At 45.9% G+C, this 26003-nt stretch overlaps 1 protein-coding gene across 1 annotated transcript in view; it reads right to left on the reverse strand.

The window, feature by feature from the left end:
* Nucleotides 1-26003, reverse strand: part of NDUFS2 (NADH:ubiquinone oxidoreductase core subunit S2) — a 37297-nt gene that overhangs the window by 6310 nt on the left and 4984 nt on the right. Inside the window, exons 3-11 of the mRNA XM_068252317.1 lie at nucleotides 23094-23284; nucleotides 20154-20274; nucleotides 15487-15599; nucleotides 11787-11861; nucleotides 9696-9773; nucleotides 9453-9538; nucleotides 5799-5918; nucleotides 2721-2850; nucleotides 1588-1683 (exon numbers count right to left, since the gene is read on the reverse strand). Of these exons, the coding sequence (XP_068108418.1) occupies nucleotides 1588-1683; nucleotides 2721-2850; nucleotides 5799-5918; nucleotides 9453-9538; nucleotides 9696-9773; nucleotides 11787-11861; nucleotides 15487-15599; nucleotides 20154-20274; nucleotides 23094-23284 (1010 nt within the window). The remainder of the gene's footprint in view (nucleotides 1-1587; nucleotides 1684-2720; nucleotides 2851-5798; nucleotides 5919-9452; nucleotides 9539-9695; nucleotides 9774-11786; nucleotides 11862-15486; nucleotides 15600-20153; nucleotides 20275-23093; nucleotides 23285-26003) is intronic.

Here is a 26003-nt window from a genome sequence, read left to right on the forward strand (position 1 = left end):
GAACCCTGCGTGGGCTGGCTGTTGACCTAACCAACCCACTGCCCGTTGTCAGCAGTCCCGGCAGACACCACGTCCGACTGCAGTGGCGCAAACGCCCTGTCCAGAACGGTCCATGTTGGGTCAACCCTGAGGGTAGCAGACCGCGACCGGTCCAGGGGAACCGAGCCACAGGCTCCAATAGGTTTTCCCGCCGTACCGGCAACTCGAGGCCCGTCAGCCAGGTTAGCGGCGCCGCCACACATCGTGCGGATGAGTGGCTAAGCCGCGGACAAGGGGGAGGGCTGTCACGGACGGTTGCGGGGACGCAGGCGCGTCCTGGAACCGCCCGTGAAGAAAAGAACGATCGCACTCGATTCCTGCATCGATTGCGCCTCAGATCAATAGAACCAAGATTTGACGTGTAGTATCCCTATGCCTAGGGACAGCTGGGGGATCTGTCTTAGCTGAAGTGACAGCCTGGGGGGGGAAGGTGTTAATTAGCTTGGACATATTCCCTGTGGAAGGCACAATTCCCCTTTTGGTTCTGGGAACCAGGTGACACTTAGCTGATCTCATGGAGATGTTAATTAACCAAAGGATGCCTAGGTACAGCCAGGCAGGCTACGAATCCACGGGAGGTCTTGACACTTTGCTCCCTAGTAAAGATCAAAGGAAAGTCAGCTGTTAGCAGCTAGAACACCTCCTGAATTAACCTGAGGCTCATGGCATAATCCATAACTTCCCAGATCTGTAATATTTCTGGGGTTCCTGAGATGGCAGCTTCGCCAAACGTGGGGGAAGTGTAGCATGAGCCCCGGTGCTGGTTCTGAGGAAGTTTCAGAACATTCTGAGGTAAGGACTGCCAGTTAGGCAGTTTGAAAATGCCCTGATGATTCTGTGAGATAGAGCCCATATATGCGTAGATATGATTTCTAGCCCCCAGGATAAGGGGAGGGCTCATCTCATCTTCTAAGGGGGTGTATGGCTCCCCGCCCTCACTCCCTCTTACCGAAGCAGGGGCATAAGAATGGCTGAGGACCCAAACTCAGTGTCCTCCACACAAACATCTTGAGCTCATCAGATGCCAGCTTGAGGATATGCTGGCATCCACCTGGTCTGAACTCTGAACTCAAATTGAAACCCAGAACTCTGTTTTCCCACAAAAAGGACATCTTTCCAGGAACTAAGTATTTTTCTCCCTTCTTTTATTTTATGTGACAGATACTGTAAAGAGAAGCACTAAATTGGGGGTCAGAATAATAATGAGCACATTAATAAAAAGCACTAGGATAAGGAGACAGTATAATAAAGGGGCACTGTAATAGGAGGTAGTGAAATAAATGGCAACAACTACTTTTGAAGTCCGTGCCTCTTGCAAAATAAATGCAGGGGTTCCGTGAGATCCAAAAAGTATTTGCAGGGTTCCTCCAGGGTAAAAAGTTTGAGAAAGGCTGCTATATAGGATGCATTTTGGCTCCATTCGTCGGTGCATAAAGTAGTCATGTAAGCCTCACGTGTGCTTACAATGTACAAGCTTGTCTGTACATTCATAAACCAAATAGTATAGATAGCCCAGATGAGATGGTTTGTTCTCCTCCCCCCGCTCACCTTGGGAGCCTCGATGGCGGTGTATGTCGCTCCTGGGGGCACCTGGTAGCCCTCTGTGTACAGTTTGAAGTGGTGAATCAGTGACTCCATTGAGCGCTTAAGAAAGAAGAAAATATTTATCAGCATAAGTAGCAGTTCACCAACGGAACTAAACTGAAAACTTTATATCTCTGCTCGAAAAGATTAGCTACAGCATGATAACCTTTAGAGATATTTGTTGTTGCGGCAGATTTTTTTTTTGAAGATAAATGTTAAATAAAAAGAGCAATTTTATAAGGCTTCAGACTCTCTTTAACCCTTTTAGTGCTCCCTGCAAAATGAAATTTTAGTTTACAAATTTCATTTTGCAGGGAGCACTAAAAGGGTTAAAGAGAGTCTGAAGCCTTATAAAATTGCTCTTTTTAGTTAACATTTATCTTCTGCACTATCACCATGGCTAAAACGCTGCATCCCCACGTCAGAACGCCGTCTTTAAACGCCCCAAATCTCCAGGGCAAACTACGGGGATTGCTTCCTGGTAGAGACAGAGCTTAGGGCTGTAGCTCTGCCTCTACTCGCGTCAATCCCCCGCTGATCGCTGCCTCTCCCCGCCCCCCTCAGTTTTTTTTCACTAAGAGGGGCGGAGGAGAGGCTGAGGATCTGCGGGGATTGACGCTAATGGAAACAGAGCTACAGCCCTAAGCTCTGCCTCCCCGGGCAGCAAAAGCCACAACTTTGAAAGTCGTGGATTTTTGCCCTGGGATTTGTTTCAATAAAGCGTTCGGCCACTGGGATGCGGCGTGTTAGCTATGGTTAGTATAGAAGATAAATGTTAAATAAAAAGAGCAATTTTATAAGGCATCAGACTCTTTTTCAGTGGTCACTGTATGGGGAGAGCTGCATCAACAGAGCTCTCCTGCAGTCTATTTACAGCTGCTGATAAGAACGCTCTGTTCTAGCTAAACAAGCACAGGAACACAGAGCAGTGGGGTACTTACATAATAGGCCATCTAAATTTCAGGCAGAAAAAAAAAAAAAAAAGTAGTACACTGCGACTAAATAGTAACTGATTCGTCATGAATCAGCTGCTCCCTTCTGTACTCGGTAGGCAGTGCTTATGCAGAGTGAATGAAAACCGTGTCTGAAACTCTTACCTTCATCTCAGACCTCTTTGGGGGAGAAACTTTGGCATCGTCCACCTTGATCTCTCCTTCTGGCATCTTGTTGAGGCATTGGTGGACGATTCTCAGAGACTGACGCATTTCCTCCACGCGGCACAGATACCTGGCAGGATAAGCAGGAGAACAATAAGCGCTGGACTGTATGCACTAAAGAGGCCCTGCCAGCTGAAAGAATTCTCATGTACAAAATTATTTTCACCAATGTGGGCGAAAAAACCTCTCAAGATGCAGATGTTTTATGGTGGACGACATTTATTAATGCAAAATGCCTGGCTGCCCTGCTGATCCTCTGCCTCGAATACTTATAGGCCCCATTCACAGTGTTGTTGTGTAACGGCTGGCTTGTAACGTGGCTTACCGCATTGAAATGCACTACCTATGCGACGTTCAGTGCGGCGGGTGGAGTACAACGGGTCGGTAACGCACTGCATGCAATGCATTACTACTATAAGCTCACGTTAATAGTAAAAGTGATGCATACTTTTCATTGACTGTAAGCTTCACAGTCCCCGACGCATTGCAGCTGTAACATGAGGTACAACTATTCCATTGCGTTCCTGTTACACAGGGAACACAACATCCCACTGTGAACATGCTCACACCCCTTATCTACTCCCCCAATGTCTCCACCCCACTACTTTCTAGGTTGTAATCTCGCAAGGGCACGGACTTCTCCCTTGTGTTTCCTGTTTCTGTTTTTCAAACTGCATATCAGTTGTGTGTATCTGCCGAGATGGGCTTTCGAATATTCAAACTACTCGAATTCAAAATTAACCACTTTTTCCACAAGTCAGTAGATATACGTCCTCTGTGACTTCATCTAAGCCACAGGTCAGTAGATCTACTGTCTTGTAGCAGAAGCAGTGCTGCGCAGGATTGGGCTTGCTCCTGTGCACATTTCTGGCACTATCTGATGCAGCACTAATTGGTGAACGGGAATATATGTTTCCTGAGCTAATGAGATTGATTTTTACTATTAAAAATACTTTAATTTTCTCATTCATAGTGAAAAATACACTCTGTAGCATTATTTCAGAATCAAATATCTTCACCATAAATTGTGACCGAAACATAATCTAAGTTTTGTGATAAGCAGTAAGAATAGCCAAACAAAATGTGTGTTTTTTATCTACAGTAGCACTTTTTATATTTAAACTGGAATTGGTAAAACTGAAAAATACATGTTTTTTCTATTTTTTTCTTAGTTTTTCCATTAAAATTCATAGAAAACAAAATTGTTCAAGGGAATAAAATGGCATACAATGAAAGCCTAGTTTGTCTTGACAAAAAAACAATATATATTTCGTGTCTGTGTCATAAGTAGGGATAAAGTTATTTCTAATTAAATAAGGACATAGCTAAACTGTCAAAACTGCTCTGGTCCATAAGTGGGAAACAAGGTCTGGATGCGAAGTGGTTAAAATGAGGCTTGATTGCCTCAGGTGTAACCACAGGAGACTAGGGGGTTACTTACCCAGAAGTCCGCTGGCTTCTATGCGCCTCACTCCACTTGCACACGATCTATGGGATGCGTTCCATGACTCAGTACCGCACTTGCTCCTACCGGCTTGAAGAAGGAACTGTGGTATTGAGTTGTGCAAAGCATCCCATAGTGTGAGATGGAGTATGACACATAGAAGCAGACGGACTTCTGCGTACGTAACCCCCCGTCTCCCGTGCTCACACCTGAGGCAATCAAGGCTCTTTATTTTCGATTTCGAGTAGTTGAATACTCTAAAGCTCATCCCCGTGTATCTGTATTTGTGTCACTGGTTCTCCTGATTGTACAGTATGTTGAACTGCTCATGTATTATTGCATTTTTTGTATATTGTACAGCAATATGGGAGATGTTGGGGTTATGTAAATTATCATTGCTAAAAAGAATAACCTTCATCCCCTCTTCCTTTTAAGTGCCTTATCCTAACCTCCCCCATCAGAGCCTAAACTGAACCCCCCTACCTAATGCCTAACTCCTTCTCCCCACTCAGGGCTTAAATTGAGCCCCCCCCCACCTAATCCTCCCCTCTAGGTGCCTAACCCGAACCTCCTAACCCCAGTGCCCAAACTACCATATGTTGTAGCCGATCGTCCATGACCGCCGATCCCCATGTAGTAACCGGTTGGCTACTGCCCGCATCGGGCGCCCAACTCACCGCTTGGGCACTCGATTATAATGAACACAGGCGTCTATTAGACACCTGCCAATCCCCCCAACCAAATTACCTGATTCGGTAGCCTGGGACAGGGGTGACAAACTCAATCACACAAGGGGCCAAAATCTAAAAAAGCCAAAGTCGTGGGCCAAATTGTTAATTGAGATTTAACATTTATTGAACAGTCTCAAAGTGGCGTAACTATAGCGACCGTGAGGGGCCTGGATCCCTGCTCCTCCCCCTTCTGCAGAGTAGGGCAGTGGAGCAGTTGCCCTCTCCAGTGCTTCTTGAGGTCTCCTCTATTCTTCCTGACAGACACAGGCTCTGTTCTGCATATCTCTGGCTCTGAATGCAGGTCATGTGATCGGGAGTTGGAGGTGAGGAAGTTTAGAGCGTGCAGCCGCCAGGAAGAATGGAAAAGACAACACGCAGCACTGGAACAGGTAATTATTACACTGCTTCACTTCACTACTATGTGGGCAGATGGTGCCGGGTGTGTGTGTTTTATCAGCCACATGGGGGGATTTGGATCATGCTAATAACACAGAGGGGGTCCTGTGGGTTGTTGCTGCACCAAGGCTAAAACAGAATGTTTCAACTAGAAACACGGTCATCCTCTGGATGGGATGGTAGTGTACTACTGTTCTTCTGCTTCTTACAATGATGCACATTTGAAGCTCCGGAGAGCCACATAAAATGGCATGGAGGGCCGCATTCGGCCCGCGGGCCTTGTGTTTGACACCAGTGGCCTGAGAGTTCAGATAATTTGGATATTATTCCCATCTAACATCTCCGACTGCAAAACCATGAATATGTTATGTCACGCTCGTTAAGTGCTCCGGTATCACGAAGAAGAGAACAGCAGTTCCTTGATCACCACAGACGCGCTCTTCTCACCTGTCATAACAGTCCCCCTTAGAACCAATCGGAACATCGAACTCCACCTGATCATACACATCATAGGGCTGCGTCTTCCTCAAATCCCAGTGGATTCCGGAACCTCGAAGCATCACTCCGCTGAGGAGATAAGAGACAGAGGTCAGGACTTGGGGTAAACATACAGAATGCATACAGACAGGCTTTGAAAGTGCTTTTTGTAGCTTCAAAACTTAGAGTACCCCATGATATGTACACTATGTATGAAAGTACCGTCTGTTATCTGTTATAAGCAAAAGGTACAAGAAAGCAACAGAACTCACTAATCACTCTTGCGCAGGTCCTTAAAGGAAATCTAAAGGCAAAGAAAAAACAAAAAACTGCGCTTGCAGTTCTGCAAAACGCTCCCAGCCACAGGAGTGCGATAGAGGCATGCGCGCGGCCGGGCACACGCAGTATGCACCGGAGCGGAGTGCAGTGGAGGATAGCGTGGGAGTGATCACGCCAGAGGGGGCTGGAGGAAGCCCCAGGTATGTATATTTTTTTTTTTATATCCCCCGTCTCAGGTTTACTTTAAAGTGCAACTGTCGGGAATAAAATCCATTCTTTATTTTTATCTGGTAAACAAGCAATAAGGATGCTAACCAGGCAATCCAAAAGTTAAAATCACTATTACTTTTCTTGTTGATAAATGATCATTCCCCAGTTTACCTGACTTATTTGGTAGACACAAAATTTGGTACACAAAAAGGAAGTTGCAGGGCATGCTGGGATGTTATCTTTTGCTTCTCTACTTCCCCCTCAGACTTAACTACTGCAGCCTTAATGGCTGATGCCTCTTTCTCCTTCCATTTTCCCCTCCCACACCTCTGTTCCTCTCCGATTGGCCAATATATCTCATGCTGAGACAATGCACTTTCTAGAGGAGAGTAAGGGAGGAAATGACATCAGGATTGGCTTCAAAATAGCCACACTTAAAGAGAACCCGAGGTGGGATTTAATTATGTTACTGGGGCACAGAGGCTGGTTGTGCACACTAAGACCAGCCTCCGTTACCCCATAATGTGCCTCCATGTCCCCCCTGCGCACCGCTATACCCCCCGCAGTGCTGCAGCGCGTCGCCAGCACAATGTTTACCTATGTGCTGTCAGTCAGCGCCGCTCCCCCGCATCGGCGCTACCCGCCCGTGTTACTTCCCTCCTATCAGCGGGAGGGAAGTGACGCGGGCGGGTAGCGCCGATGCGGAGGAGGTGGGGGAGCGGCGCTGACAGACACCGCATAGGTTAACTTTGTGCTGGCGACACGCTGCGTGTCGCCAGCACTGCGGGGGTATAGCGGTGCGCAGGGGGGACATGGAGGCACATTATGGGGCAACGGAGGCTGGTCTTAGTGTGCACAACCAGCCTCTGTGCCCCAGTAACATAATTAAATCCCACCTCGGGTTCTCTTTAAAATGGGAAATCCTAAGAAGGATTTTCTCTTTTTTCAACTGTAGAAAAATCACTAAAATCAAAGCGTGGACAGTGCAATACATATGTTATGTAAGTAGAGAAAGTATTTATCTACTTATATATGTGAGTTTTTTTCTTATAGTATGGCTGACAGCTCCTCTTTAAAGAGGCACCTCAACGACATACTGTATAGCAGAATGTTATACATTATTTAGGATTCACAATTGAATGTTAATTATCCTGGTTTCAGCATCAGAAACGCTTCCTATTGAACTGCAGTGTTCCCCCCAGGCTCTTTTAGCCGAGCGCTCCACCCGGCTAGTTTTGGTGACCACCCGGCTGTCATCGGCTCACTTCCTCTTCTGCTGTAAGCAGAGTTGTGTAAAGAAGTGTCGACCCTGTATTCTCTCATCTCTTCCCACCCGGCTACTTTTTCATGCCACCCGGCTGGAAAAAAATTCTGGGGAGAACACTGCACTGTATAATAGTATATAGCCCCGCCCTCCCAGTATTTATCCTGGCCTATGATGTCAGGAAGCATTCTTTTCCCAGCACACTGAGATACCAGGTGTTTCAGCTCACTTCAAAACACACAAACATTCCGCAGTGATGCACCCACCACTACTAGGAGATGGCACCACCTGCGATAAATGTCAGAATGTAAATCGGGGAGAGGAAAGATTTTACAATGGGTAAGAACTAACTAAATCTATAAATGAATACTGTAAGCAATAAGCAATTTTACTCAGTAAGGTTCCTCTTTCATGAAGTTTTGTTTTTCTCACATTTTATTGGTGTGTTTCTGAGTGAGAGTTTGGCCACATCCGGGAGGTTTCAGGAAGTTCTCAGTTTTAGGGCTGATCTCTGCAGGGAAGCGCATTATACGGGTGCATCCTGTATCCTGTATCCTGTATCACAGGCTACAAGTTGTATATACAAGAGAACCAGTCACCGCTGGCAGACTCGGCCGCCCACTCCTAGCCAAAATCATTAGCATTTAATTTTTACATTTTCTATGTGTATAGAATAAATAAATCACATCAGTTAAGGTAACCATGCATACCTTATATACTCGCATATACAGCGATGTGAAAAACTATTTGCCCCCTTCCTGATTTCTTATTCTTTTGCATGTTTGTCACACTTAAATGTTTCTGCTCATCAAAAACCGTTCACTATTAGTCAAAGATAACATAATTGAACACAAAATGCAGTTTTAAATGATGGTTTTTATTATTTAGTGAGAAAAAAAACTCCAAACCTACATGGCCCTGTGTGAAAAAGAAATTGCCCCCTGAACCTAATAACTGGTTGGGCCACTGTAAGCCTAATTTTTCAGCATAAAAAATGTGCAGAAAAGTTACACACCCCCCCCCCCCCCCCCCCCGGCTTATATGCGAGTCAGTGGAGCAGGTTTTGTTACTGGCAGAAGAGCCTAAGGATTGTGCACTAGTGATCCTTCTCTCTCCCTACTGTGTCCGTGCCCCCCCCCCCCATCCCCTGCAGCATGGTGTGCAGAGTGTGCTGCTCCAGACTACCTGTGTCCCCTGGTTTGTGGAGCGCAGCGTGCAAGCAACGTGTCAGAGGTGCAATGATGGGGTCAGCTTATATGCGACCTGATCAACCATGAAAATTAGTGCTGAAACAGGTCTGCCCAATCGATAATACAATCGATTTCATGCAGAAATGAGTAAAGTTCCCCGACCGGACATGCTGGAAAATCCTGGTCGAAAGTGCTTCATTTGATGCACAGCAGATAACGGTGTTGGATATGGTGATGACCCCTGGCCGGTGTCCCCCTCAAGTGTAAAATATCACACCACCTCTTCCTGGGGCTCATGCTCTGTAAATTCTGACCTGTTTTGCTGGTGCGACTCTCGGCATCTTCCGCCATAACCCTTCCAAGTGAATGTACCACATGACACCAGGAACGTGTCATGTCGCACACGCCACAGCACTTGTGGTAACGTGGGTGACGGCGGAGGACGCTAGGGAGTCGTGACAGTGGGACAGGTGAGAATTTAAGGAGCACTGGACAATTTACACTTTGGGGGGGGAAGGAGATGGTGGAGGCGTTGCCGCTAGGCCGACTTCTGGAATTGCTCTGCGGTGTATGGACAGCTAACAGATCTCTCTTTGATCAGATTGGATCAGAGAGAGATCTGGTTAATGGTCGATCTGCCCATACATCGCCTGATATAAGCGCACCTTGATGGCACCATACCTAAAACCGTAGTTAAGGGCATCCTCCGCTGAGATCACACCAATGTCCACCGTCCTGTTCTTCCAGATTCGGTTGTTAGTTAGCATCTGCAAGTTATAAGAAGACGAGAGTGGATTAAGGGTTGTGCATCATTTAAAAAAATAAAACACACTATTATTTGACATGAATGTGAGAAGGGCCCAAGCCCTCCCTTCGTCAGTTTCTCGTCGGTTGCTGTGACATTCCTCACGGTGTGACACTCACCTCCTCCAGCTCATCCAGACGGATAGAGAAATTTTTCATAAATTCGTAGATGTCATCCATGAGGCCCAGCGGCATGTCCTAGAAAACAAACATCCTGGTCAGTCACCAGGCAACCAATTTCCTGCACTTCTTCTGACCAATGAAAGGGCCGAGCAGCCTGGGAGCCATTATGTTGGCCACACACATAGCACAATGGCGGCAAGGTTTCTAAATTGTTAAAATGGTCAATTTGATTCAAAGTGGTTTGAAGGTGTTTGAGGGGGCAAGCCTGATGGGCAGTGGGAGAGAAAGCCACAGGATGGGGACAGCTCTAGTGAAGTCCTGTAGTTGCGCAGGGGACTGTGCGAATCCAGGACTTCACTAGAGCTGCCCCCATCCTGTGGAACTGTCTCCCAATGCCCATTAAGGCTTGCCCCCTCCTTCAAACAAGCCCTCAAAACACACCTCTTTAAAAGACAACTATGAAAGTTAATTAAAATTCTAAATGTCACATATATTTCCAGTAGTTACTAGCAAATAGCAATACAAAGGCTTTTTTTCATCTTTTAATTTTTAATGCGAAGAAAATATGACATTTACAGAGAACAGTTCTCACTGTGGGCATTACTATGGAGGACTGTGTCCAGTACATCCATCATACAGAAACAATCTTCACTGGCTGTAATCCTGTGAGCAAAATGTTTTCAGAATAATAGAAAGAAGAAATATAGCTTCAAATAGTGTGTACATAACTCATCAGCTGCAGCTCAGTGTGTTGCAGTGTCTCCTCCCTGCCTCATGCACTACATACAGGCACGCATGCTCAGTAGCCGGCTCACACACTCTTACACGTCGCTCCATAGCTCCGCCCTACGCATTGTCGCATAGCAAACCATCAGGGGTGTATACAGCGTTACCACTTCTGGTGACGTCATATGCCGCTCCGTCCTACACATTGCATTGCATAGCAACTCATCAGGGGCCCCTGATGAGTTGATATGCGACGAAAAGAGCAGGGCGGAGCTACGTGTGAGAGTGTGCGACGTCACCGGAAGTGGTAACGCTGTATACACGCGAATAGACTTTCCGTCTGGATGCCGGCTACTGAGAGTGTGTGCCTGTATGCAGGAATACTCTGGCCGCTTTTTCTAGCATAAGTCCAGCTAGCGGCGGTGCTAAATTTAATACTAGGCAACCAAACATTTGCCTTTAAAACACCCAGACGCTTACGCTGTATATGCTGTATCAGCAAGGATATTATGTCTTGCACTATGTGCATGTAATGCTTTGCTCCATTACAATTTTAAATTGTTTTTAATGTCCCATTAAAGTTATATATTTTTACGTGATGAGAGCGTCCTCTGCTTTCTTCCAAGCCTGGAGTTCCCGTAACCTTCAACACTGTGGACGTCAGTGAGTTGGAGTTTGCCAGAGGCCGTGGGGTGGCCAACACCCCACAAGTGACTACGGGCCCCTCTTGGCCACAACATTCGGTGAGTCAAACTATAAGGGGGAGGGGGAGCAGATTGTGTATGTACATTCACTGGATTAATTATAGAAGACACCTTTGGACTACATAGTTGTATGAGGACTGGTCTATATTTGATGCATTCAGCACGGAGTTATCCTCCATTTGTTTTTTATTGCTTCCATTAATCTGATAGAATTCTATAGCAGCTTTCTTTCCATTAGTGGGCCTGAACAATCGTTTCTGACCGATATTACGATCAAATCAGGAATTGTATCATTAACTCTTTAGCAACCAATTTAGAGGCTTGCAAGTGCTGCAGGCCAGTTTATTTTACCCCTTTTTTCTATTTATTTTTGTAACATTTTCTTGCTTCTTATTAGTACTGTTGTAATGTGTATTTATGGCCACTTGTCACTAGGGGGCCGTTTGAGACAACAACAGAGGACTTCTGCTTTCAGTTTCTATATTTTCTGCTAGTAGAGAGACATTAAAGCACTCCAAGAATTTACAGCACAATGGTTTTAGCAATTCAAAAGCATCATTGAACAATTACAACAGAAACGTGTGTGGCTCAGCATCACGTTTTTAAGAGGTTGCATTTTGGCATTGGTCTGGTCGCCTGAGCAGCAGACAAGCATTACCTGGTGTACTCCTCCGGGGCGCACATAGGCGGCGTGCATTCTGGCTCCGGATACGCGCTCATAAAATTCAAACATCTGGAAGAGGAGATGGGAGAAGACATCAGCAGAGAACACAAAGCACAGGTGAGAAGTTTATCTGTGTAGCACAGGTGCACTTTCCTATGCTCCCCATCAAGCAATCCCATTACTCACTGGACTTCTGAAGGTCTCGGAGCCTAATGTCCCCACCAATGTCAAATAATTGGGGGAAGACCTAAGTTGAGGGAAATCTACCAGGGCAGCACGGTGGCGTAGTGGTTAGCACTCTCCCCTTCCAGAGCTGGGTGCCCAGTTAAAAAACCCAGCCAGGACACTATCTGCACTGAGTTTGTATGTTCTCTCCTTGTCGGTATGGGTTTCCGCCGGGCACTCCAATTTCTCCCGCATCCCAAAAACATACAGGTAAGTTAATTTACTTTCCCCTAAAATTAGCCCTAGACTACAATACATACCCTTCACGATACATACATAGACATAGGACTATGGTAGGGATTAGAGTGTGAGCCCCTCTGAGGGACAGTTAGAGACAAGACAATATATACAGCGGTGTGGTAGATGTCAGTGCTATATAAATGCTGATTAATATTAACCACTTAAGCCAATCTGGACGGATATATTCGTCCAAAAATCGCCACTCAAAGGCAATGTGGACGAACATATCCGTCCAGCAGTGTTGCTGCCGTTGTGCACACATATCTGTGTGCAGGCAGCTCCTTCCCTGCCTCTATTACAGGGGATTGATTGCTGAAGAGAAACCAGTGTTCTCTGGAGGCAAACGATTCCCTGCAAATGAATCAAATGCCCCCAATTAGGACGCATTTGATTCATGAACCACGAAATGTAAAACAAAAGATCTCAGACTCCCTGGTATCTTCCAGGCGAGTACTTAGCGCCACCTAGTGGCCAAAAAGTAAAATTAAACTACAAATGGAAAAAAAAAAAAACAATTCAAATTAAATAAAAACTGATTTACTCCCCACCCTGCCCATTAACTAAAAACATAAAAACAACAAAAATAAAAAAATAAAATGACAGTTTAAAAAAAAACAAAAAAACAAAACATAAATAGTTACCTTAGGGACTAAACTTTTTAAATATGTCTGTCATGAAGGTATATTACTATACACCTTATTACCTTGAGCCCATATGGGCTTGTAAATAGTGATGGCCACAAAACTGAAAAAACTGCACCTTTATTTCTAAATAAAATATTTGCGCCATACATTGTACTAGGGAAATATTTTAAACATTGCAATAATCGGGACAAATGGGCAAATAAAATATTTTATTTTAAAACTATAATGGCTGAAAACTGAGAAATAATTATTTTTTTTCCATTTTTTCTTATTATTCCTGTTAAAATGCATTTAGAATAAAATTCTTAGCACAATGTACCACCCAAAGAAAGCCTAATTGGTGGCAAAAAAAACAAGATATAGATCATTTACGTGTGATGAGTAGTGATAAAGTTATTGGCGGATGAATGGGAGGCGCACTGACAGGGGAAAATTGCCTTCGTCCTGAAGGTGAAATCACCTGTGGGCTGAAGAGGTTAAACCGTAATAATATCTACTGAACGTTTTGGGATTGTGGTAGTAAACTAAACAGGAAGAACACACAAACTTCCTGCAGATGGTGTCCTTGCCAAAAAAAACCTAACCCAGGACTCCAGAGCCACAAGAAAAAAAAAAGTGTTAAAGTGGAACTGTACAGAGAAAATAAATACATTGTTTCACTTTCCTGGGGCTTCCCCAAGCCCCCAGCAGCCAGGGCTGTGGAGTCGGTCCAAAAATCCACCGACTCCGACTCCTCAGTTTAGGATTCCACCGACTCCGACTCCTCTAATTTGCATATTACAATTTTGTTGATTAAAAGTATGTAACGTGAAATTCGTCTCTTAACTGCCAACGCTTAGGAATTTTACAAGACAACTGAAGTGAGAAGGATATGTAGACTACTATATTTATTCCCTTTAGACTAAAACTAGTCCTTGGTAAGAGTACTTGTAAAAGGTACAAACCGGAACAAAGAACATCTATCAGGCCCTAGGCAATGTAAGTGTGGGAACATGTAAGAATGATGTGCAGGTACTCTGCAGGGGAATAAGGAGATTGTAAACAGACAACACCTCTGTGTTCAATGTGCACAGCATTCTCAGTGGATTCCCTGCAGCTCTGTGGGGAGTGCATATGTAGAGTAAAGTACTACTGTGTAACAAAGTAAACCTGAGACTGATGAAATTAAAGTTTTATACATACCTGGGGCTTCCTCCAGCCGCCTTCAGGATAATCAGTCCCTCGTTGTCCTCCTCCACCACCTGGTTCTGCTATGAGTCCAGGTACTTGAGCCAGTTGGGCGTAGTGCGCATGCACACACTCCACCGCCAGGAGCATACTACACCTGTGCAGCACTATTGCGCAGGTGCAGAATGCTCCTGGCTGTGGGAGCGGCATGCGGCCGGACAGCACTGACTGGCTGAATTACCAGGACTCATAGCAGAAGATCCGGGTGGTGGAGGACAGCGAGGGACTGATTAGCCTGAAGGGGGCTGGAGGAAGCCCCAGGTATGTATAAAACTTTACTTTTCATCCGTCTCAGGTACCCTTTAATTTGCAGTCACTAAACCAAATTTTATCAACATATCAAATTATTTGATTTCATCAGCAAAGGGAGTGCATACATTTGCATAAATCAGCATCAATGCAGAATTATTTCCATCTCATTGACCATCTCTATTAGTGACACAGCTACACATCAGGCTTTATTCTTACAGCATAGATGTTATTTAGTATATATAAGAGATTCCTGTGTACACATCATATATACAGTCACAATCAGATATGTATATCTGGCCTTAAAAATACGGGGACTGCTTTATTGAAGCAGCACAAGTAACTAATTTTGATTGGTTTATTTCATTTTTGTGGACTAAGCACAGCTATTACTGTATATATACATTATTTTTAATGACTATTATCTGAGAAATAGAACATTTTATCATATTTTCTATTTTAATTACAGTTACAAATTCATTAGGAGTCGGTGCACTTTTTCCCGACTCCGACTCCAGGCACCCAAAATTGCCCAACTCCACGACTCCGACTCCAACTCCACAGCCCTGCCAGCAGCTGTCCTGTCCCGTGCCGGTCCTGCCCAAGCCTCCCGCCGCCGCGTCCCATACCTCGACCTGTAAGTCGATGCCAGCGCAGCCCTGCCAAGCGTAACCTTTCTTTGCGTTCCCCTCTGCAATAGCGGGGAACGAGAAGAAAGGATACGCGTGGCCAGAGCCGCACAGGCGCAGTGGCCCGGCGGCGAAACCGGAAGTAGCTGGCGGCGGGAGAACGGAGGCTCGTCGAGAAGCGGCGCGGGACAGGACGGCTGCTGGGGGCTTGGGGAAGCCCCAGGAAAGTGAAACAATGTGTTTTCTCTCTGCAGTTCCGCTTTAAGCACGAAGTCACCTACAACCAAAACTTAACTGGAATTATCTAAAAAAAAAAAAAAATATGAACTGGGAAAATACAGAGATGATATTTACAGACTAATAAAAATTGTTAAATCCTTGCATGCAAGCCGGAATTATCTGACCGTCACTGACCATCTCTGTCGTTAGGACGTGAATGTGATCTGCAAAGCAAGAGACATGTAAGATTCACACTTTTACCTTCTCTCTCTCTTCAAACAGCCAGAAGAAGGGTGTCATGGCCCCGACGTCCAGAGCGTGGCAGGCCACCGCCATGATGTGATTCAGGATACGCGTGATCTCTCCAAACAGCACTGAAATGTGGAGGGGATACAGCGGTTATAGGTGGAGTCACCTGCTGGGGTATTTCCTGTTTTGGGGACTTTAGCACTGAAATCTCCCCAAATTGTGCAGTAACAAATGCGCGGCTACAGTGGAGGAAGAGGAGCTGCATGGCCCCGATATGTTTAGTGCCAATGCCTTGTCGCTAATCTTCCAGGGGCCACTCTTAGCAACGGGGACATGAGAGCACAGAGGGAAGCCTCAATAGGATCCTGAAGCTTATCTCTCTTTTTAGGTATTTATTTTTGTACCTGACGTTCGGGTACACTTTGCGGCCCATTTCCATTAGCATATTACATTTCACATACTTTTTACCCATATACAAATTTCGTGTTTTAATGCAAATTTTAATGCAAATTTTCATATGCGTCTAACAATCATTACATGAGAAACGGAAGCATTAAAGAGGAACTCCTGTGAAAATAATGTAATAAAAAAAGCGCTTAATTTTTACGATTAATTATGTATAAATGATATTAGTCCGTATTTGCCCATTGTAAAATCTTTCCTCTCCTTGATTTACATTCGGACATTTATCACATGGTGACATTTTTACTGCTGGGAGGTGATGTCACTGGAAGGAGATGCTGTATGCTTTATTGGCAGTTGGACCCAGGTTCACAGACAGGAAACTGCCAGGACCATGCTCCTGACATCACACTGTGGGAGGGGTTTCACCACAATATCAGCCATACAGAGCCCCTGATGATCTGTTTGTGAAAAGGAGAAGATTTCTCATGGGAAAGGGGGGGTATCAGCTACTGATTGGGGTGTAGTTCAATTCTTGGTCACTGTTTCAAAGGACAACTGAAGAGAGAGGGATATGGAGGCTGTCATGTTTATTTTCATTTAAGCAATACCAGTTGCCTGGCAGCCCTGCTGATCCTCTGCCGCTAATACTTTCAGTCATAGACCCTGAACAAGCATGCAGCAGATTAGATTCTTAGAACCTACCTTAATTGCTCAATCAGGGATTTTATCAGGGCTGATAACAGGGAGGCTGAGCAGTGAAAAATGAAACAGAGAGCAGGGTAGGTGTTTTCTCTAATGTTCCCACTGATATATACGGTAAAATACATGAGGGTGCATCATCTCTGGTTCACTTTAACGCCGCACAGCGGCCAGTGTGAACCAGCTCTTACTCTCTTTTTGTAGAGTCTGAAGCCTCCAAAAACACCTGTTTTTACTTTACAGTCCTCTTTAGCATTAATGCCCTAGCTGAAACGCTGCATCCCTGTGGCTGAACGCTCAATTAATACAGCCAAAATCCTGGGGCAAACTTTCACGACTTTCCATGGTGTGGATTTTGCTGCCCGAGGTAGGCAGAGCTTTGCACTATAGCTTTGAATCCAATCAATCTGCGCTGATCACTGCCTCTCCCCGCCCCTCTCAGTGAAAGCAGACAGAGGGGCGGGGAGAGGCAGAGATCCACGCAGATTGATGCGAGCAGAGGCAGAGCTACTGCACAAAGCTCTGCCTCTACCAGGAAGGAGCGCCAAAGTTTGCCCCGGGGATTTCAGGGGTATTAATTGAGCATTCAGCTGCAGGGATGCAGCGTTTCAGCTAGGGCATGAATGCTGAAGAGGACTGTAAAGTAAAAACAGGGTTTTTTGGAGGCTTCAGACTCTCTTTAAAGAGAGTGTCAATAGTCAGCTTAATTTACAAAAGATAAATAGGCAAGTCCAGGCAGCATATGGAACTTTTACAGGCACTAATGGCAGAGGTGCAGTGCACGTTACCCTACTGGTGTAACACGCAGTACGCCGCACTTGTGCCACGCATTGTCATAGCAACATGCGTGTAGCCCTGGTAAGCTGCTTTGCGCTAATAGGGTAACATGCGCCGACTCCTTGCCGCTAGTACCTGAACATTTTACAGCTGCTCCCTGCATCAGGTGCTTAGAGTGAGTAAATATACTAGGTTTCAAAGTTGATTAACTTCTTCCAGACCGACACAGTACAAATCTATGGCGGGCAGGGGGCGCTGCGGTTCTGACTGGACGTAAGCTCTACGTCCCATTCACCGCGCGCCCCCGCCACTCTCTCCCCGCCGTCTCTATGACGGCAGAGCACTGTGAGCCGGGCAGGGCTGTGGAGTCGGTCCAAAAAACCACCGACTCCGACTCCTCAGTTTAGGATTCCTCCGACTCCGACTCCTCTAATTTGCATATTACAATTTTGTTGATTAAAAGTATGTAACATGAAATTCGTCTCATAACTGCCAACGCTTAGGAATTTTACAAGACAACTGAAGTGAGAAGGATATGTAGACTACTATATTTATTCCCTTTAGACTAAAACTAGTCCTTGGTAAGAGTACTTGTAAAAGGTACAAACCGGAACAAAGAACATCTATCAGGCCCTAGGCAATGTAAGTGTGGGAAAATGTAAGAATGATGTGCAGGTACTCTGCAGGGGAATGAGGAGATTGTAAACAGACAACACCTCTGTGTTCAATGTGCACAACATTCTCAGTGGATTCCCTGCAGCTCTGTGGGGAGTGCATATGTAGAGTATAGTACTACTGTGTAACAAAGTAAACCTGAGACAGATGAAATTAAAGTTTTATACATACCTGGGGCTTCCTCCCGCCGCCTTCAGGATAATCAGTCCCTCGTTGTCCTCCTCCACCACCTGGATCTTCTGCTATGAGTCCAGGTACTTGAGCCAGTCGGGCGTAGTGCGCATGCACACACTCCGCCGCCAGGAGCATACTACACCTGTGCAGCACTATTGCGCAGGTGCAGAATGTTCCTGGCTGTGGGAGCGGCATGCGGCCGGACAGCGCTGACTGGCTGAATTACCAGGACTCATAGCAGAAGATCTGGGTGGTGGAGGACAGCGAGGGACTGATTAGCCTGAAGGGGGCAGGAGGAAGCCCCAGGTATGTATAAAACTTTACTTTTCATCCGTCTCAGTTACCCTTTAATTTGTAGTCACCAAACCAAATTTTAACAACATATCAAATTATTTGATTTCATCAGCAAAAGGAGTGCATACATTTGCATAAATCAGCATCAATGCGGAATTATTTCCATCTCATTGACCATCTCTATTAGTGACACAGCTACACATCAGGCTTTATTCTTACAGCATAGATGTTATTTAGTATATATAAGAGACTCCTGTGTACACATCATATATACAGTCACAATCAGATCTGTATATCTGACCTTAAAAATACAGGGACTGCTTTATTGAAGCAGCACAAGTAACTAATTTTGATTGGTTTATTTCATTTTTGTGGACTAAGCACAGCTATTACTGTATATATACTGTATATATACATTATTTTTAATGACTATTATCTGAGAAATAGAACATTTTATCATATTTTCTATTTTAATTACAGTTACAAATTCATTAGGAGTCGGAGTCGGTACATTTTTTCCCGACTCCGACTCCAGGCACTCAAAATTGCCCGACTCCACGACTCCGACTCCACAGCCCTGCCGGGCAGGAACCGTTTTCGTTGGCTCCTGGCCCTGTCATTACTGTAAGCCAATCCCATTGGCTTACATTGAATGACAGGGTTAGGAGCCAATGAAAGCGGCTCCTGACCAGCGCACAGCGCTCTGCCGTCATAGCGACGGCAGAGAAAGCAGCCTGCGGCGGGGACAGAGCGGCGTGACCGGCGAGAGCAGCGGATTTTTGCGGCGATTCGTCGGGATGCAGCGTTTTAGCTTATCAGCAGCCTCTGGTCCTTAAAGGGAAGGTTCAGGGAGGGTGGCTAAAAAATAAAAATCAATTTCCACTTACCTGGGGCTTCCTCCAGCCCGCGGCAGGCAGGAGGTGCCTTCGCCGCCGCTCCCGGTGGTCTCCGGTGGCCGACCCGACCTGGCCGGCTGCCAGGTTGGGCTCTTCTGCGCTCCAAGGCCCGGCACTTCTGCGTCCCACGCCGGCGCGCTGACGTCATCGGACGTCCGCCAGGCTGTACTGCGCAGGTCGGGTCGCCACCGGAGAGGCGGCGAGGGCACCTCCTGCCTGCCACGGGCTGGAGGAAGCCCCAGGTAAGTGGAAATTGATTTTTATTTTTTAACCACCCTCCCTGAACCTTCCCTTTAACGGGGCAGAGGCTGCTGGTACCGAAGTGGTGAATAAAAACTGCATTCTCTTGTTAAAGTGGACCTGAACTCTTGCACAGGACAGAAGGAAAACACAGATAAATCCACCCTGTGCATATTTAGAGTTTAACCTGTCTAATTCCCACTCATCTTCAAGTAATTACAACTGTAATCTGATCTCTCAGCTGTGTCAGCTGGCTGCCTCTGCAGAGAAGCTAATTGGTAAACACCTGATGTTAACCCTACGTCTGCTTCCATGACAACAGGAAGTAGACCCTGCAGATTTAGTGCAGGATTTGTATCAGCTGTAACAAATATTTTTTTTTCTTTAAAGATTATGCTGCTGTTGCTTGTAGTCTAGAGCAGAGGGGAATTCTGAGTTCAGGTCTGCTAAAAGTGCCTTTGTACTTGGGTTTTTACACACTACAAACCCCAGCATGCCTAGCCATCCTCAGTCACTTACCTCTGATCCACTGAGCCCGGATTGGTGGCTGGATGTTTAGCAGTTTCTCTACAGCCAGGGAGTAGCACTGTTCATTGCACATCATGGAGACATAGTCCAGGCGGTCAAAGTACGGCAAGGCCTAGAGGATGACAGAAAGGATTAATAGGACGACAGTGTCTGACCTCTCTCCATCTTTCACAAATGTATGTATTCTGTTGATTACTGTATAGTGCCTAAAGCCTTCAAGGTATGCGATTTCACACTGCTGCATTTACCACGACTCTGTCATTTTTGCCTGCAAGTACCTGTTATACTCAGAGCCTCTCTTTAAAGAGGAACTGTAACATCAAAACGTCCCCTGGGGGGTACTCACCTCGGGTGGGGGAAGCCTCGGGATCCTAATGAGGCTTCCCACGCCGTCCTGTGTCCCTCGGGGGTCTCGCTGTAGCCCTCCGTGCAGCGGTGACGTCAATATTTACCTTCCTGGCTCCTGCGCAGGCGCTCTGACGGCTGTCGGCTCCGAAGTAGGCGGAAATACCCGTTCGCCGTCGGGTCTGCTCTACTGCGCAGGCGCAAGTTTCCAGCGCCTGCGCAGTAGAGCGAACCCGACGGAGATCAGGTATTTCAGTCTATTTCCGTGCCGAAAGCCTCCACAGCGCCCCCGCTGGAGCAAGCAAAGGTAAATATTGAAGCTACAGTCGGCTCTGTCGCCGGCTGTTCGGAGGACTGCAGCGAGACCCCCGTGGGACCGAGGACGGCGTGGGAAGCCTCATTAGGATCCGGAGGCTTCCCCCACCCGAGGTGAGTACCCCCCAGGGGAGGTTTTTGTTGTTACAGAGTCTCTTTAAGCATTCAGACAGCCACTAAACTCATACAGAAACCAAGCCTTGTCTGGAAAAGCTCTGTGATAGGTGCAATAGCATCATGTGGTTGCAACGTTGATGTATGGCCCTGCCCCATACCTCCAGCTTCATACACTCATTCACTATGGTGGCAAGTCTGTGATGTTAAACAGTATCTAAAGCCTGTCATGACAGAGTTAAAGAGAACCTGAGCAGTGACTGAAACAAAAAGATTTCACTTACCTGGGGCTTCCTCCAGCTCACCGTAGGCTGCGTGGTACACCGATGTCCTCCTGGCTCCTCTCCGTCTGCCTCTGCTGGCTCCCGTTACCGGCGACACCCGGGCCGGCTCTTCCTGGATTCTCATGCATGGTGTCATCACTCCGGCCACTTTGCGTCATCACGATGGTCGGTGTGACAGGTATGCACATGCGTGGTTTAGCGGTAGAACACTGCGCATGCCCAGACCTGTCACGCCGGCCGCCGTGATGACACGCAGCAGGCGGCGTGATGACACCATGAGTGAGGATCAAAGAAGACCCGGCCCGACACCCGGTAACAGGAGCCAGCGGAAGCAGACGGAGAGGAGCCAGGAGGGCATCGGGGGACCTCGCAGCCTACGGTGGGCTGGAGGAAGCCCCAGGTAAGTGAAAACTTTTTGTTTCAGTCACTGCTCAGAGTCCCTTTAAATACTTACCTGTCCTGATGTCCTTCCTCCAGGCAGTTGATCGCTCCAGTCCCCTCGAAGAATGAGCCCTGGTAATTTATTTTTTTTCAAATACAGCACCGAGGCTCTGGCCACGCCCACCTGTGTGTCTGCAGCTGCCTTATTGGTGGTTGCCAAACTGGGTGGGCCGTGGCAACAAAGGCTGAGGTTTTTGGATCATGAAGCGCTCCGTTAGTCTCTGGAAACATGGCCGCCACCTCACTTGCATGAGAGGGGGAGGGGGAGGGTGGTCGCATCGGACCAAATAATCACATCACAATGCAGAGGCACTGATATTCCTATAGGGCTATCACTGTGCGGCAGGTTCCATCGGGATACGGCGCAGCATGCAGTGCTTTGACAAGGTAACGCACACGTTTACAGTGGCAGTGAGGCATGCTTTCATTCACTGGTAACGCGCGGTGCAACTTTTGGGATGCAATGCGATCTTTCTAGTGTGAAAGGAGCCTAAAGCCCCATCTACACCATACAATTTTTTGTCCGATTCGATTCAATTCCATCCGACATGGTTGATCGGGATTCAATTCAATTTGCCATTGTTTTCCAATGGCAAATTGAATCGAATCACGATTAGACATGTCAGATTGAATCGAAAAAAAATTGTATGGTATAGATGGGGTTTAAGAGGAACTTTAAGGAAACTCACTCCAGGATTTATACTCACCTAAGTAGAGGGAAGGCTCTGTATACCATACAGCAGTGATGGCTAACCATGGCACTCCAGCTGTGACAAAACTACAAATCCCATCATGCCTCTGCCTCCCCGAGTTATTCTTAGAGCTGTCAGAGTATTACAATGCCTCATGGGACTTGTAGTTCCACCACAGTTGGAGTGCCAAGGTTAGCCATCACTGCCATAGAGCCTTCCCAGTCCTCCCTCTTTCCTGTGCCATGCCTGGTTGAAGTTATTTGACCTGCTGGGTTGAATAGCTCTGGCTTCTCCTCGGGCAGCCTTTAGAACCACTTGCGTCCGAGTAGGCTCAGGAGAAGAGCGCATTTAAAAGGGAACCCGAGGTGAGAGGGATATGGTGGCTGCCATATGTATTTCCTTGAAAACAATACCAATTGCCTGGCAGCCATGTTGATCTTCTGGAATAAGTAGTGTCTGTGTCAAAACCCTGGAACAACCATATGGCTAATCCAGTAAAACCTGAGCCAGCTGAGTCAGAGTACCTGATCTGCTGCATGCTTGTTCAGGGTCTATGGCTAAAAGTAACAGACACAGGATCAGGAGGACAGCCAGGCAACTGGTATTTCTTAAAAAGAAATAAATATGGCAGCTTCCATAGGTCTTGCACATCGGGTTCCCTTTAGGAGGCAGTGGTAGTAGCTCTGCTGTCTCCCACCCAGGTGCATAAGGAGAGGTAAGCAGACAGAGCAACCCATTACCTGTAGGTAGGTCTTGTACTCGATAAGCTTCTCTGTGCCACGGTGAAGGAGTCCTATGTGGGGGTCGCACTTCTTCACAGACTCACCACTCAGATCCATGACCAATCGCAGCACGCCATGGGCAGCCGGGTGCTGGGGCCCAAAATTTAAAGTTATTGTGGAAACACCTTTTTCAGCAGGAGGGTCCTTGTCTGTTCCAGGAAAAGGAGAGTGCGAGTTATTAGTTTTCCAAGGCGTTACCGACAGTTTTTTCTTCTTAAACTGTTCTAACCAGCAGAGGAACTGTCCTGCATGATAAGAAATTTCTCAAATCCTACGTAATAGGGGCAGTTTAGCATGGATTTCTAGAGCTGCACTACAGTTAAGAAAAGTCCAAATCCATCCCTAAACTGCTTCAGTTTAAGAAGTGCTTAATAACAGTTCTACAGATAGTGCAGCAGTGCAGGCTAGGCATGATTTGTGAAGTACTCCTCCCCCTGCTGTCAGGTGTCCTGTGAAACCGTTCTGTGCTTATCCTCTTCCAGTGCTGGGCATTGATGCAATGCAGCAGATGTATTGGTTAACACAACAGCGATCCCCCTCACACACTGCACTGTCAGAGACCTTCTTAACTCCTCCTATTCCTAACTGATTAAGAAGGAATCTGCACTATTTAGTGATTTCTTAGGATGTCTGAGACAGTTTTGCACATATTTCTAAAAACCTACTAATAATTTGTCTCAGACAATCTTGATAAATGTCACTCTGAGTTTACACTTCTGTCACAGTAAGTGACTTGTCTGTCACCACTGACACAGAAAGCAATACAAGACTTACATTGGTTTTACAGAGCAAAGGAAACTGAACAATATGGAGACTGCCATATGTATTTACTGTTAAACAGTACCAATTACCTGGAAACCCCTGCTGGTCTATTTGGCTGCAGTAGTGTCTGAATAACACAAGAAACAAGCATGCAGCTAATTTTGTCAGATCTGACAATAATGTGAGAGACACCTGATCTGCTGCATGCTTGTTCAGGGTCTGTGGCTAAAAGTATTAGAGGCAGAGGATCAGCAGGACTGTCAGGCAACTGGTATTGCTTAAATGACAACTGTAGTGAGAGGCACAATATATGGAGGCTGCCATATTTATTTCCTTTTTTTTTAAACCAAAATAAACGTTTATTGGAAGGATTTAACGTCATATACAAGGCAAGAGTCGGGCATCCAGTTATAGTCACATATGCATCATAGCAACAATAGTACATAGGTATTCTCGTATAGAAGTACAAGGGATCTAATTACAAGATCCAGGTAAGTACATGGGGCATGCATAATATATCTGTTGTCTCAGCGTTCATAGGAATATACCGTGGAGCCTAGCATAGACATAGTTTTGAATTGTATTACAGGGAGCTTACTCCGCAACACTAAATCACCGATTTTTCCACCTGTCCCATATTAAATGAAATTTCTTTTGTGCTCCCCTGTGTGCGTATACAAGTTTTTTATAAGGTAATGCAGTGCTGATACGTTTAATCCAATTGTCATATGAGGGTGGCGTGGGCGCAAGCCATCTACACGCCACCTCTTGTCTACCTGTAAATAGCACTTCTGTCAGAAATGATTTAAGAGCATTATCTAAAGCTTCATCTTGTATGACTCCAAGGAGGCACAATAAAGGGTCGTAGCTTATGGGGCAGCCCATCTTGTCGTGTAAAAATTTAACTACTTGGGACCAAAAAGCTGCCACAACTGGACAACTCCAGATGAGGTGATAGAATGAAGGGGATGCTTCCTGACACTTGGGGCAGTTGTTGGAAGATTGTGGGTTGTATTTACAAAGCTGCCTAGGGGTTAAGTAGGCCTGATGCAAAATGTATATTTGTGTGATACGATCGCGTATACATGGGGACACTTTCTTAGGGGCAAATAAAGCATCATCCCAGTCTTCATCTGCAATATCCAGTCCACATGAAACCCATCTGTTACGTGATTCAGTGGTGAGTTCCTCGGCACCAAATTCTAAAAGTTTTTTATATAGCTCTCCTATCATGTGCCTAACTGGACCGTTTTTGAGCATTTCAATAATGGGAGAGCCATATAATTGTATAGGTGTCTTAGGAAATTGCTTACAAAAAGCGTGTTTTAATTGCCAGTATCGAAACTCTTGGTTCATGGGGATGTGATAGGTAGAGACTAAGAGGGCAAAAGAAGCAATCTGCCCGTTTGCTATGATATTTTCAAGGAATATTATCCCTCTAGTTATCCAGAAAGAGGGGTCAGGGATGGTGCCAAATTCTGAAAGATTAGGGTTATACCATAGGGGAGTGTGTTTTCCTATACCTTTAGTGCTATATATTTTAGTGATGGCTTTCCATACTTGAGATGCCTGCATCAGAATTGTGTTGTGTTTTTTCTTTTGTGGTATATAACACCTCAGAGTATCCATTGCGGGGCTTTCTAAAACAGGGTCTAATAGATATCCAAGTGGTTCTACATTTGTGGTTGGAGGGACAGTGAACCAAGCCGATATATGTTGCAGCTGCGATGCAAAATAGTATTTCTGAAATACTGGGAACGCAATTCCGCCAAGGCTCATTGGGTTTTGTAGTAGCGTGTTTTTAAGTTTGGCCCTGCCCTTACCCCAGAGATATTTATTTCCTTTTAAGCAATACCAGTTGCCTGGCTATCCTGCTAATTGTCTGCCTCTAATTATTTTAGCCATAGACTCTGAACAAGCATGCAGCATATCAGGTGTTTCTGACATTATTGTCAGATCTGACAAGATTAGCTGCATGCTTGTTTCTGGTGTGATTCAGACACTACTGCTGCCAAATAGATCAGCAGGGCTGCCAGGCAACTGGTATTGCTTAAAAGGAAATAAATATGGCAGCCTCCATAGGCCACTTGTTACAGTTGTCCTTTA

Source organism: Hyperolius riggenbachi, chromosome 9, assembly GCF_040937935.1.
Source record: "Hyperolius riggenbachi isolate aHypRig1 chromosome 9, aHypRig1.pri, whole genome shotgun sequence".
In the NCBI taxonomy this organism is placed as follows: domain Eukaryota; kingdom Metazoa; phylum Chordata; class Amphibia; order Anura; family Hyperoliidae; genus Hyperolius; species Hyperolius riggenbachi.